Source organism: Bacillus rossius, chromosome 2, assembly GCF_032445375.1.
Source record: "Bacillus rossius redtenbacheri isolate Brsri chromosome 2, Brsri_v3, whole genome shotgun sequence".
In the NCBI taxonomy this organism is placed as follows: Eukaryota; Metazoa; Arthropoda; class Insecta; order Phasmatodea; family Bacillidae; genus Bacillus; species Bacillus rossius.
Genome location: NC_086331.1, coordinates 58287452 through 58300598, shown reverse-complemented (window position 1 = coordinate 58300598; position 13147 = coordinate 58287452). Strand labels below are relative to the sequence as shown.

General features: G+C 35.1%; 1 protein-coding gene across 5 annotated transcripts in view; it reads left to right on the top strand.

Moving 5' to 3' along the window:
- LOC134529309 (ATP-citrate synthase) overlaps positions 1-13147 on the top strand; it is a 247610-nt gene that overhangs the window by 142190 nt on the left and 92273 nt on the right. For all 5 annotated transcript variants that reach the window (XM_063363226.1, XM_063363224.1, XM_063363225.1 and 2 more), the window contains exon 13: positions 12914-13073. In XM_063363226.1, the coding sequence (XP_063219296.1) occupies positions 12914-13073 (160 nt within the window). The remainder of the gene's footprint in view (positions 1-12913; positions 13074-13147) is intronic.

Below are 13147 nucleotides of genomic sequence, written 5' to 3'. Positions count from 1 at the left end.
CGTTTTCACAGTTATATATATCGTTATCATCGAAAGAGTTTTGAATTAAATGGCCTAAAGTGTTATAATTATTACCAAATTTAAATATCAAAGAGAAAGCGTAGTTTGTTGTGGCAATGTTTCAAAAAAACGGTTTGCGTTGTATACAGAAACTAAAATCACTAACAAGTTAGTACACTTTATCTTAACCTCCAGTTATGATTTATTTAAGTTTATTCCATTAGTAATATGCATATTTAAGAAATTTAAAGTCCTAGTCAAGTAAAACTTAACTCGTTCGGCTCACATAAAATCTAATGAATTAATGCATTTTTATAAGCCTGTGCTATGGGCAGGATGAGATTCTACAGAAAGCCCTTATTTAATTAATTCTTATCTTTATTGTGTTTTATTATACAAAAAATAAGGCCTAAGAATGTTCAAACTATTTCAGGCCCACCTAAATTACTAAAACACAGTTTAAAAAAATTGGTTTTAGGGGCAACCACAACTCTGAAAAACCATTTTTCCCATCACCACTTCACCCAGTACCAGGAGTTTTTGAAACAGTCAGACACAATGTCTGCAACCACCCTATCAACATCAAATGCAGGCAAGCAACATATGGTACAGTTCTTTATGAAATTATCACTACAAGGTAAAGAAGCAAAAATAATAAATACAAAAATTGCCAAAATGATTGCAATGTGCCATCTCCCATACAGATTTGTAGAAGAAAAAGGTTTTGTTGAGTTAGACAATTACTTGAAACCAAGTTATCAAATACCAGTGAATACATTCTCGCAGAGTATTATTCCTGAACTGTATCAATCTGAAAGACAAAAGTTTCAGTTGATACTCAAACATGATGTAATTGAGGCAGCATCAGAGCATAACTCTGTGTGTGTTGCTCTCATACACTGGACATCAAGAGCAGGTGATGGTTATATGTCACTGACCTGCTATTATCTACATAATTTGAATACAAGGAAATTACTCTGGGAAACGTTGTGCATGAATCTCACACAGGAGAGAATCTCCAACGAGTGTTGCTAACACGAGTAGAAGCTAGTGCTTATCAGCACCTACTGAACCAAGTTCTATACAAATATTCATCATTATAGACAAGGCCACCAACATAAAACTGACATTAACGGGACAAATTACAATCACAGATTTTGTTTTGCCCACACGTTACAGCTTGCAATCTCTGATGCTAAGGCTTTAACACATTACATTACCCAACAGCGTCAATGGTGATACCTATGATTCATTGCCAGAGTAGCAACAGAAAATTATCTCAAGAGAAATATTAGTGAACACAGCACAGGGGCCTGTTTTGTGAGAAACCTTTTGAAGGACTATGTAGTAGGTTTCCAGTATTCAAAATGGATGATTTAAATTATCTGTAGACCATTTTTGATCCTAGATACGATGCTGCATTATTTGACAATGAAGCAGAACTATACATTCAGGGTGCCTATTGAAGAAAGAAATCCGGGAAAATTTTAATTGTAAATGTAGAAGTTAAGACAAATATCTTCAAGCAGAAGAACGGAATGAATCATGATGGGATGCTCTAGACAAACTTCCTGTGAAGCTTGATACACATGCAGATGTGTACGACTACAAAACAGGAGCAATAAATGCATATCTTACAGGACCATGTATAGCATGACATTGCAATCCACATGAATGGTGAAGGAAAAACCACCACCTTTACTTACAATTGCTAAAGTTGCAGCCAATTATCTTGCTATGCCTTCAACACAGGTAGCAAGTGAGAGGGTTCTTTCAAATCATACAGCTGGGAACATAATCATCTGTCAAAGAGAGATACTCTTGCCTTGCCATGTAGATGAACTTACTTTCCTTCATGATAATTTAAAATAATTCTGATAAGTAATAGCTTCTTAGTTCTCAGTGGGACTAGTATGAAGATGTTTTGGATTGTTTTATTTAAAGTTTATAATTGTGTATCAGACAAATAATTCTATTGCTATCCTAATTTGTAACTATCTTCAAAATTATTTGTACTGATAGTGTGTGTAGTTCATGTTTTGGTGAATATATTTTCATTGTTATTTTAATGCACATCAAGTGGGACTCATTTATAAAAATGTTGTGTAAGAAATTTAATATGCATTAAGCAGGGTGTCTACTGACCCTGGAAAACCTGGAAAACCTGAAATATCAGGGAATTTTGTAATCAGGGAAAAATCAGGGAATTTTTTAAAAAAATCAGGGAATTTTTGTTTGGTAGGTTGTAGTTGGAAATACGTTTTTTGTTTATTGATCAGCTTGCATTGACGTGGCATCATGTGAATCCCCTCCCATTTTTATTTTTGAATGGCAAATAACGAACAGTTCCCACGTCAAAATTCTTTTATTTACCATCGGATTCGGAAGTGGCATCAAATCATGTGATACAAACTGGTTCAAGATGGTCTGTTATCCTGCTGACATGACGTGCTGCAGCATGTGCTTCCCACGTTCAGATTATACCGATAGGTGCATTTAATTTTAAGTATTTATGGATGCCCTCAACGTAAACTGGACATTTTTGTTAGCATTGAAAATACATATCACAGACACTTTTGGTGAAGATTCACTATCGTTGCTAGAAATTGGTAGCTGTGGGCTTCATACGGTCCATGGTGCTTTCAAAACTGGAATTTCTGTTACACAATGGGACGTTTTTAGTTTTTTGAGGCACAGTTACTATTTGTTTAAGCACATATCTGCAAGGAGGGCAGATTACATTAGAATAACTGGATCAGAGCTTTTTCCCAACAAATTTTGTGCAATCAGATGGAATACTGCAGTTGCTGAGCGTGCCATGAAAACGTTACCCCACCTAAAGAAATTTGTTAGTGAAGTTTCTATTTCATCTCTCTCTTTCAGTGTAGTGAAATGTGCTCTTGAAGATAATCTTCTAAAAGTAAAATTGACATTCTTCCATTTTTTGGCATCAGAGCTGGAATTGTTTCTCACAATGTTCCAAAGTGAAGCACCCATGGCACCTTTTCTCTATGATTCACTGGTTTTATTAGCTTTGGCAGGAAAATTTTGAAACCAGAAGTACTGAAGAGCTTTACGGAGAAACGCAATGTATCTCGATTGGATGTAGATAACCAGGAAAATCTATTGACTGCTAACAATATCAAGTTGGGTTATGCAGTACACCATGCCATCAAGAAAGAGAAAGTACCAGAAAAGTCTGTCCTGTTACAGAAAAATGATAGGACTTGTCTAAAGGTTATGGTAAAAAAACTTCAAGACAAAAGTCCCCTGAAGTACAATCTTACCAAGGGAATTTCCTGCTTATGTCCGTCTGTGGCTTTAAATTCGGGTGTGAGGAAACAGCGTGTGAAGTACAGTTTAGAATGTTGTCTTCAAAACAGGTGGCTATGAGGACAAGAAGCTGATAACATTGAGTGATCATATCAGTTGGAATGTTCCTTGCAAGATTCTGCAGTACTGTTCTCGTCTTTTTCTCGAGAAGACGGGCGCCTTGATCACTTGTGGATGCTCATTCTTAAGGCATATACAGTAGCTTCCAAAACAGGCCTTCTAAAGTTTGTGAGGATGGTGTTTGTACTTTCCCATGGAAATGCATCATTGGAAAGAGGATTTTCAGTGAATTCTAATCAGCTGACTGAAAACTTGCAGGAAGAAATACTGATCGCACAAAGACAGATGTATGACTTTGTTCAACATTCTGGAGGTGTAGAGCAGTATGTAAGAAATGCTAGTTGTAGGCGTAAGGAAGCCCTGCAAACAAAACAAAAAGAAAAGGAAGCTACAGACAAGAAGAAGGCAGAAAAAAGAAGAGTTGAAGAGGAGATCAAGGCATTGCAGTTGAAGAAGGCTCGAATATTGGATTTGGCTCGTTCTGAAGTAAGTGCAATAGACGCAAAAGTTGAGTCATTGCGAAATTGATGGGAGCTTCCTTTTACTAATTTTTTTTTGCAAAAGGAAGTGTGTGAAATATTTGTAGCAGCATGTTTTATTTGCCATCAATTGAGTCACTTTGGCCACGTTTGGAAGAAGGTATTTTTTTTACTAATTTATTAAGTTGAAATACTTTGAAACCCGTCAATGTAATATTATGCAATTTTTTTCAGTTTCTTGGAATGTCGTAATTGTGTTAAAGAAAACCTGGAAAACCTGGAAAAATCAGGGAATTTAATTTACTAGATCTGGTAGACACCCTGATTAAGCCAACAAAATTTATTTATATTTGGATTTGTTTTCTGCAATATAGTACATACAAGTTTAAATTTTTTTTGTTTATAACAAATCATCTCTGGTAATGATTAAAATTACTAAAATACTGTATTTGTATTGGGTGAGAAAATGCACTGCCAAGTATTTAATTTTCTGGGATATTACACCAATCTATTATGGTTCCATTTAACTATATGAGATTATTTCATTACGTATCTATCTCTCTTTCATTTTACTGTTTTTGGCATCAATTTTTCTTGGACTTCTTAGCAAAATTTTTTTTTGCTCAATTTTTGAACTTATTTCGGAAAATATTCGTTATTCGTGAATAATTTAATATTTGATTTGAATGGAGAAAAAAAGTATTCGCAGAAGCCTTGTATATATAGTATATTATATATATAATAAAATGGATTAAATCAGAGAAAACATTATAGAATTTCAAAGTACACTTGTAATACATAAATTATTTTTAATACATAAACTAGTATGTTAATAATTAGATTATAACAGTTAATTACTTTTAAAATTTATTTTTGAGTTGTTTACTTAGGTTTGCAACATAAGTCGCAAATATGACTTTTTTTTTCAGCCCCTGCACAATTGACATGGTTCCACAGTTAACACATTACGCAGATGACCAAACATACCCCTCTTGTGTTATCCAAAAACTTGCCCCATCTGGAAACACATACCACTCATTATTGTCTGCGGAATATCACTCGTGGAGGAATGTCTAAATCTGATGCACCAGAGGACATGCTATCACCATCATCTCTGCTAGACTCTTTGACTTCTCTTTCAAAACTGAGAAGCTTTTTCACTAGCTCTTTCCCCTTCTTAAAGTCCGAAGGCTCTGTTGTAGGTGCTGACCCATACCCTCTGCTACGGTTGCTCCTGCGTCCATGACAATGATTTCCTGGTTGCTTTGTAGCTTCCATCAGTTTGGCTTCATAAGATGTAGATGTAATGAGAATAGAACTGCAGGCCTTTCGTCCCCTTTTTGAGGTACTCTTATAAATGTTTGGAACTCTGGTGTCAAACAGGCTGGTTTTAGAAGTCGTAGTACCTTGAGAATTTTAAACTGTTTTTTATGTAAAACTGTTGACAGAGGCTCACCCTAAGCTGCTAAAGATGTTGATGGTGGATTTGGTTAAAACTCCAGCTAAATAACTTGTTCATTCTCTTCTCATTCTTCTCTGTTGCCTGAGAGGCTCATATAATTTTCTGCTATCTTTTTTTTTAACACAGATTCACAAAAAGATCAGTCTTGCTCTATGTTGGCCTCTACACTGCCCGCAGAATAAGATGATGCCTGAGTGACCGTTATGGTAGCCTTGCCTGGGAGGGGCGGGTAGGAGAATATAGGGGAGGGAGGCCCAGCGCGCATGCGCAGAGAACGTATTCCGAGACTTTCACTTCGCATACCACCCTGAATGAAAACATTGACCTGTCCGCTACGTGCTATCGTGACGTGTTTCATGTTTATAGCTAAAGAGAGAATAGTAAACTGAAACGTATTAAACGTAAGCTATCAACAAGTTTGCAGTAGTGGTTCTTTGTTGTAATGTATAAAATACTAGTAATTGTTTGTAAAGTGTTCTCTCGCAACGTTTTTTACCCCACGTGCTGAATATAAAAATGCCTCTTACGTTATCTAAAATTAAACAGAAAAAACTTCATTCGCAGGCGCGAGAGGTAGTGTTTAATGTGTTAAATTTTATGGAAAATGAAGCTCGGAATGGTGTGATGTCGTTATCTAATCCTCTTGAACGTGTGCAACTGCGCACGACGCAAGCAACGGGAGTTTCTCGTGCTACTGTACAACGTATAAAGAAAGAAGGTCAACACATTAACGAAGATGGTGAAGGATTGTTTGAGACGCCTAACAAGAAAAGAAAAAAGTCTTCAAAATACGAACTGGATGGGTTTGACGAAGGAGTAGTTCGTAGGATAATTTATAACTTTTATATCTCAGAAAAATGTGCGCCAACAGTGCCAAAGCTTAGGGAGAAGTTGAAGATGGAGATAGGGTTTCAAGGTTGCGATAGCACCCTTCGTAAAATTCTGAAAAGGTTAGGCTTCCAGTGGCGTAAAACGAAATCTCACCGCCTCGTTCTTATCGAAAAGCATGATATCAGGCAGAAAAGAATTAATTATATACAGAGCATTATGCATTTCAGAAATGAAAACAGGAATATAATCTATGTAGATGAATCGTATGTGTTATCCTCGCATGTGCAACAAAAAAGCTGGGCAGATGAAACATTAAACGGTGTCCTTCGGCCAGTAGCGAAAGGGCAACGCCTTATTATGATACATGCTGGCGGTAAAGATGGATTCGTGCCAAATGCCCTCGTTATGTGGAAATCACATCAAGCTACTGGTGACTACCACAACCAAATGAACCAGGCCAATTATGAGAAGTGGATTAGGGAAAAACTAGTACCAAACATGCCAACAAACAGCGTCGTGGTATTGGATAATGCACCCTATCACAATGTCCGCGTAAACAAACCGCCAACATCTTCGTCAACAAAAGATGATATGAAAAAATGGCTGCGAGAAAACAAAATTTCATTTACTGAAGACATGCTGAAGCCAACATTGTACGAACTTATTAAGATAAATAAGCCACGGCACATAGTGTATTCCGTCGACCAGATTCTTGAAAGTTTCGGTCACACACCGCTCCAACTTCCACCCTACCATCCCGACTTGAATCCCATTGAAGGTATATGGGGTAAAGTTAAGGGTATTGTTGCATCAAAAAATGTGTCCTTCAAAATAGATGATGTGAAAAGACTTTGCGAAGAACAATTTGAGAGCATGGGAAAAGAAGATTGGGTTCCATTTTGTAATCATGTTGAAAAATTAGAGAAGGAGTATTACAGCCAGGATGTTCGTTTTGACATTGAAATCGACAAAATAATAATTACACTTGGCGGTGTAGACAGTAGCAGTGAAGATTCGAACTCTACCGAAGATGAAATGGAAGGAATTGGAATTCTTGAGAAGAGCGAGTAAATTGGTGACTTTATTATTATTAATCAATAATAGACTGTAAGTTAATATTTTTTGGTTGTGTACACTACTATTTTTTTTCAATCGAAGAACTTGGAATTTCTCAGTTTTTTTTTAATGTGATTTTATTAACCTATAATATACTCAATGTTTTTGGTTTGTGTATACTACGCCAGCTTGCTTTCTTAACGTTCGTGACGTCACCCAAGCATCAAGTTATCCTGCGGGCAGTGTACAGTGTATTCAGTGTCTGAGAATTGGTGTTCGTTCAAGGGGTAGATGCTTGTTACTTCAAATCCGTTAATTGCTATTTAAGCAGTTTGGCATTTAATGTAGGCTTAGATGAACAGCTCCATTACATCAAAAGCACTGAGAGCATTGTTGTCTTAAACCACTGCCAGATTTCCTTGGTATAGAGACTTTGAGAGGATCTATGAAAGTCTTCTCTAGGGGTTGTGAGGAGGTGGTAGTAAAGCAATTGTAACATTTTTTTCTGTTAAGTTGATTAATTCAGTATTTCTGTTTAGCTATATTGACCATCTAAGACTAACAGCATTGGTTTTTCCTTTGTAGAACTGGAATACTCTGTAAATTTTAAAACCACTGTGTGAAAGTTGGTTTGGCTCCTACCTGAAGGGTGCACTGTAAAAATTGTACATACATATTTTTCCTTTGAAAAATTTCTGACGAAAGCACAAAAGAACCAGCTGAGTTCATGCAATCAACAAATGTTAGAATAGCCCCACATTCTCGTGACTTTAAAGCAGCTACCTGTTTTTTAACCTGAAGGCCAATTATTTTTTGGTACTTTTGATTGTACGTTATAAATACCACTCTCATCGACAATGTAAATTCTGTAAGAAGTGAATTTACCTTTTTTGTAAACATCTTCAAGGAGATTATCGAATTGTTGTGTATTTTTTTTTGCTGAATCCAGGGCCCCAGATGTAAGATGTCCGGTAGGCTTCCTTTCAGACAGTTTGGTTTTGTGACAGTTTGGGAAAAGAAAAACTCAATTTCATCCTTGAAGTGATGTGCATTGTTTTTTCTCGCTGCCAGTTATAAGGTTTGCCTTCATAAGTCAGCACGAGTAATCCTAAGAAAGATGCCTCCATTGCAAGATAGTACTGAGCTAGCTCTTAATATCTTTACCCAAAAAATTAGGCCTGTCTTTGTTTTTGCTGCTTCCTCAGGTGTTAAATACTTAATGTAAAACAACCTCATAAGTGTGGTTTTCGGTACATTAAACTATTTACTGGCCTTCTATCCCATATTTTTTCAAACTGCGTCAATTTCTTTTGTCATGTGAGACATATTGCACTTTCTTTGATCAGTCTTCCCTATATTATTCTCTTGCAGTCTGCAACAGATTGCGTGACAATCCAGACCTCTCCGGCTAGCTGTGGTTGTAATTGCACACACATAAAGCAATTGGAAAATGGCAAATTACTGAAAGTCACAGGTTAAGACAATTCGTGAATATAAAAGAAGCAAATTTGATTTCTTGTGAATTTAGAGGAAGTTCTTTTATAAACAAAAGAGTTTATAGTAGAATGTTGTAGATTTATTTCACTTTACCAAAAATTTGTCTCCCTCTTCACAATTACACACAATTAACACAGCTCATGACAACTCATTGCTTGGCATAGAAAGAATTAGTTTGAGATCAAGAAAATGACAAAATTATTCAAAGTACGGATTCTTTTTTTTTCCTCGAAAATGTCCTGCAATTGCTTGAAAACTAATGATATGAATGGCAGAAAGACCATTGTCCTCTCGGCATGACCACAAATTATTACAAAAAAGGCTCCAATACGCCTTTGCTGCCACCTGTGGTTGAATCTTCTAATTTAAAACTGTCCAAAACAAGGTTGAAAACAGCGTGGACCAGACTACAGGCATGCCAATCTTATCAAATCACATTGATTATAAATATTTGTGAGCCACAGGCAAACGTGACCTCACATGGCAACTTCCGAATAATGGCTAGCCTTACAAAGCATAGTACAAAAAGCATACAAACAAAAAAGTACAAAATGGTAACTTCCCTGAAAAAGCCATTTTTCAATTGCTTACAAAGGTTTTTCTTACAATTGCTATTATGTGATTCCTCATCCAGAGAGCTATTTCATGGTTCTAGTGAATTTGTCTGACTCTTTCTAACACAGGATGCGATAAATATTGTCTATCACTTGACCGTTGTGCATCTGCCTTTTTTCCCCTAATTGAAAATACTGTCCCATGTTCTAGAAACATAACCAACTGATACTAAATGTAAAAATCTCCATATTACCATATAATTCATATAAAATAAGAATCAGAACACTATCTTTGTACATACTAAAAAATTAGTTAATAGATTGGGAGTGTGCCGTTTGAGATCGCGTGACTTCGCATCAGTCTTGTGGGGAATAAAAGTTTTGTTCAGGCCGGCTTGCACAGTCTTCCTTTGAGGAGGTAAAGAAAAATACATTTTTACTAGCCTGCGAAGATTTACTGATGTATAGTTTCTTAACGACTGAGCAAGCTGGTCTTTGGACTTTATTTACTGTAAAAATATTTACATAGTTTGATTCCAGTTAGTTGAGCACTTTTGAAAGATCTGTCAGTTATCATCATCGCACTTGCATATGATTTACCTAGGTATTTGAATTCATGGGTTACAATCTAGTGTGAGATGGAATTATATTATATATTTTATGTTGAATAAACGCCACCCATAATAATTACAGCAGTTAGTTAATCACACAAATATATGAACTTAAATTTAACAGTTTGTAAACTATGTAATCAGCTGATTAACAGCATTACTGAAAAACATTACATCTTAAAATAATTAAGAAATGTTAAGAAAAAGTGACCTGCAATGCCACAATTGGAAAGAGTGTTAAAAAAAAAAAGGCAGGACACTTTGAGCATAAAAAATAGGGGGTCTGGTTTGCACAAATTATAGCCTAGATTTTGAAAAAAAAAAAAAAAAAAAAAATTTACCAAGCATCCAAACAAAACTGTTTATTAAAAAAAAGCTATAAAATTTTATATATATATATATATATATATATATATATATATATATATATATATATATATATATATAAATGCACAGCCAGGAGACCAGGAGTCCCCTTTAGTGGGAGGGGTCAGAATTTATGCACATTCCTTAATTATTTAATAAAATGGTGATGCCTACTTGTGTATATAATGTATAATGTAATATTTTGTGCAATACTTATAGCAAAATTTACATTTCTCAACTCACCATCTGTGTGAGCACACCCACCTCCCTTCCCCCCATCCCAAAGCATGATTTAATTATCTCCATAACTTTATTTCACAATATAGTTTAAGATTCTATAATATGCTTGGCATATTTTACTGGTTTTTACTTTAGGATGAATAATTTCTTAATTATTTGCAGTAGTTGCAACAAGTTGCAATGCTAAACATATTCTGTTCAGATTTGTTTACATTCACTTACATAATGGCATATCATTTATCAACCCATAAGGGTTGCATTTAAAAATCTCTGCATTAGTGTCAACACAACTACTACACTGAGGGTATAAGTTGAGACTTAAAAACTCGAGCCGAGTGAAGCGAGTATCTAACGCTCAACAATCTTTTTATTATTCATTACATATTTGACATGTGCAATGAGCATAAAATCATGTACCATTATTTTGCAAACACTTCCCAATGTATTCTCATACTTATATTTGCTTTGTTTTCTTTAAGTATGATTAATTTTACATAATTCCACTGCCTAAAAAAGTAAAAGGTTTTTTTTACTATTTACGTTTCTAAACACTGAAAAAGATGTCATTGTGTAATGTCCTGCTGTACATCAGAGATTTGTAATACAGAGGACAAAAATTAGAAAACTTTTAAAGTCTCGAATTTACTTTTTTTTTTACTGCAGCATCAATCAATAGTATATATGTTTGCCACAAACATGAAGATTTTAAATCATGTATCTTCATACCTTTGACTTTCTTCTAAAATAGTAGATGCCTAACCTCTATCTAGGTAAGTATTTTTTTTTCAACAACAAAAATTATTACATATTTCATATGTAGTTTAATGCCATTTTAAAAAAAAATTAACGTGTTGTTTGCAAATGCTTATGAAGTTAGGACACTAGTTTATAACCAGAAAATGGCAGAAGGAAAGGAAAATAATACTGAGTTTGATGTTTTCTTACTTTTTTTGTTTTAGTAAGGTCATATTTTATGCTTATGATTTTTACATGTCCATTTAATGACATAAAAAAATACTTTAGAAGATAGCTTTTTTTTGTTGAGAAAAATGTAAAATAATTCTGAGAAATGTATATTTTAATGCAAATTTTGCTGTATTATGCTGCAAATGGCAATTTTCTTTTAATCGACTGGTTTCTTAAAAAACATTTGTAGCCAGGAGGTCTGTAAAGTTTAGGGAGATAAACCTGAGGAGAAGCCATTATAAATTCAAAATTATTTTTTTTATTTCATGACATGTTTTTGAGTCGTCTAAGAGGGTGCTGTGATATTTTATAGGTAATTCACCATTTTAATGAGTGGTTAAATTAGGTATGTGAAAAAAAAAGTGAAATCGTGAGAACAATATGTTAGGTTGGGATAGCTACATTAAGAATAGTGTGACACATGAAGTTATAAGTAGCTATTTTAACCTCACCTATTACTATTGTATGTAATTTTAATATAGCTAACTATTCAAAATATTTTTCAGTATTTTTAAAGTAGCTGTACTAACCTGATCGTGCACATAGGAAAAGCCGCTCCAATTGCTATATCATTTGTGCCATGCCGCTTGTGTAACATTAATTGCAACACAATTATTTAATAATATTGAAATGTATCAACAAAAAATATTGCTTACCCTTTCCACAGTAGCTATGTGCTTCCTTCATTGCCTATTTACTCGAGCCAAATAAAAATGGTACAATAATTAATACTACGCAGAAAAATTTTTCACCACCTGTGTCTGATTTGCTGAAACCAGTGAGGTTGCACAATGGGTAAAGGACTCACACTCGGGAGGACCTAAGTTCGAATCCCAATCCATCCATCCTGGTTTTGTTTTCCTAGGTTTCCTGAAGTCACTTCAGGAAAATGCTGGGATGGTTCTGTGCTATAGACCATGGCCAATTTCTCCACCAATTCTCTGAATTGCATGACCTCATTGATGAGAAGTAATAATAATATAAAAAAATAAACTGTATAGTACTTATGCAATCTGTCAAGCCAGGACAACATTCCAAGCTGCTTAAATTGATGTGTCACCAATGTCTACTGAAGGCTAGATTTAATATGTATTTGTGTCATAATTAGAGACCTGCAAAATTCGCGGATTCATTTCGTGATATGCTACAATTCAAATAATTATACCTTAGCGCTGCTTTTGCAATTGCTTCACTGTTAATCTAGAGTAATGAGGGCCAATTAAAGACCCTCGCTCAAAGAAGTGTCGAATCACAGACACTCGGTCGAGACGACTCACAAGTCAGCAGCCAATGAACAGGTGGCATTTGACCAAGTGTGTAGAGTGTAGTAGAGTCTATCCTGGAGGTCATTGAATCCATGAATTTTGCAGGTCTCTAGTCATAATCTTAAAGCTTTAAAATTTTGTAAGAAGTTGGTAAACCTCAGTCAAATAACTATTTGTTTCTTTTCGTTTTCAGTGTAGCATATGTGTCAAGATCTGGTGGTATGTCAAATGAACTGAATAATATCATATCAAAGGCAACAAATGGCGTCTTGGAAGGTGTTGCTATTGGTGGTGATCGTTATCCGGGTACAACCTTCATGGATCACATCATGAGGTACCAAGTTGACTCCGAGGCAAGTGTATTTTAAATATTCACTATTTTGTGGCAAGTTTAGAGTAACATACCATGGACAAATTATTATAGTGA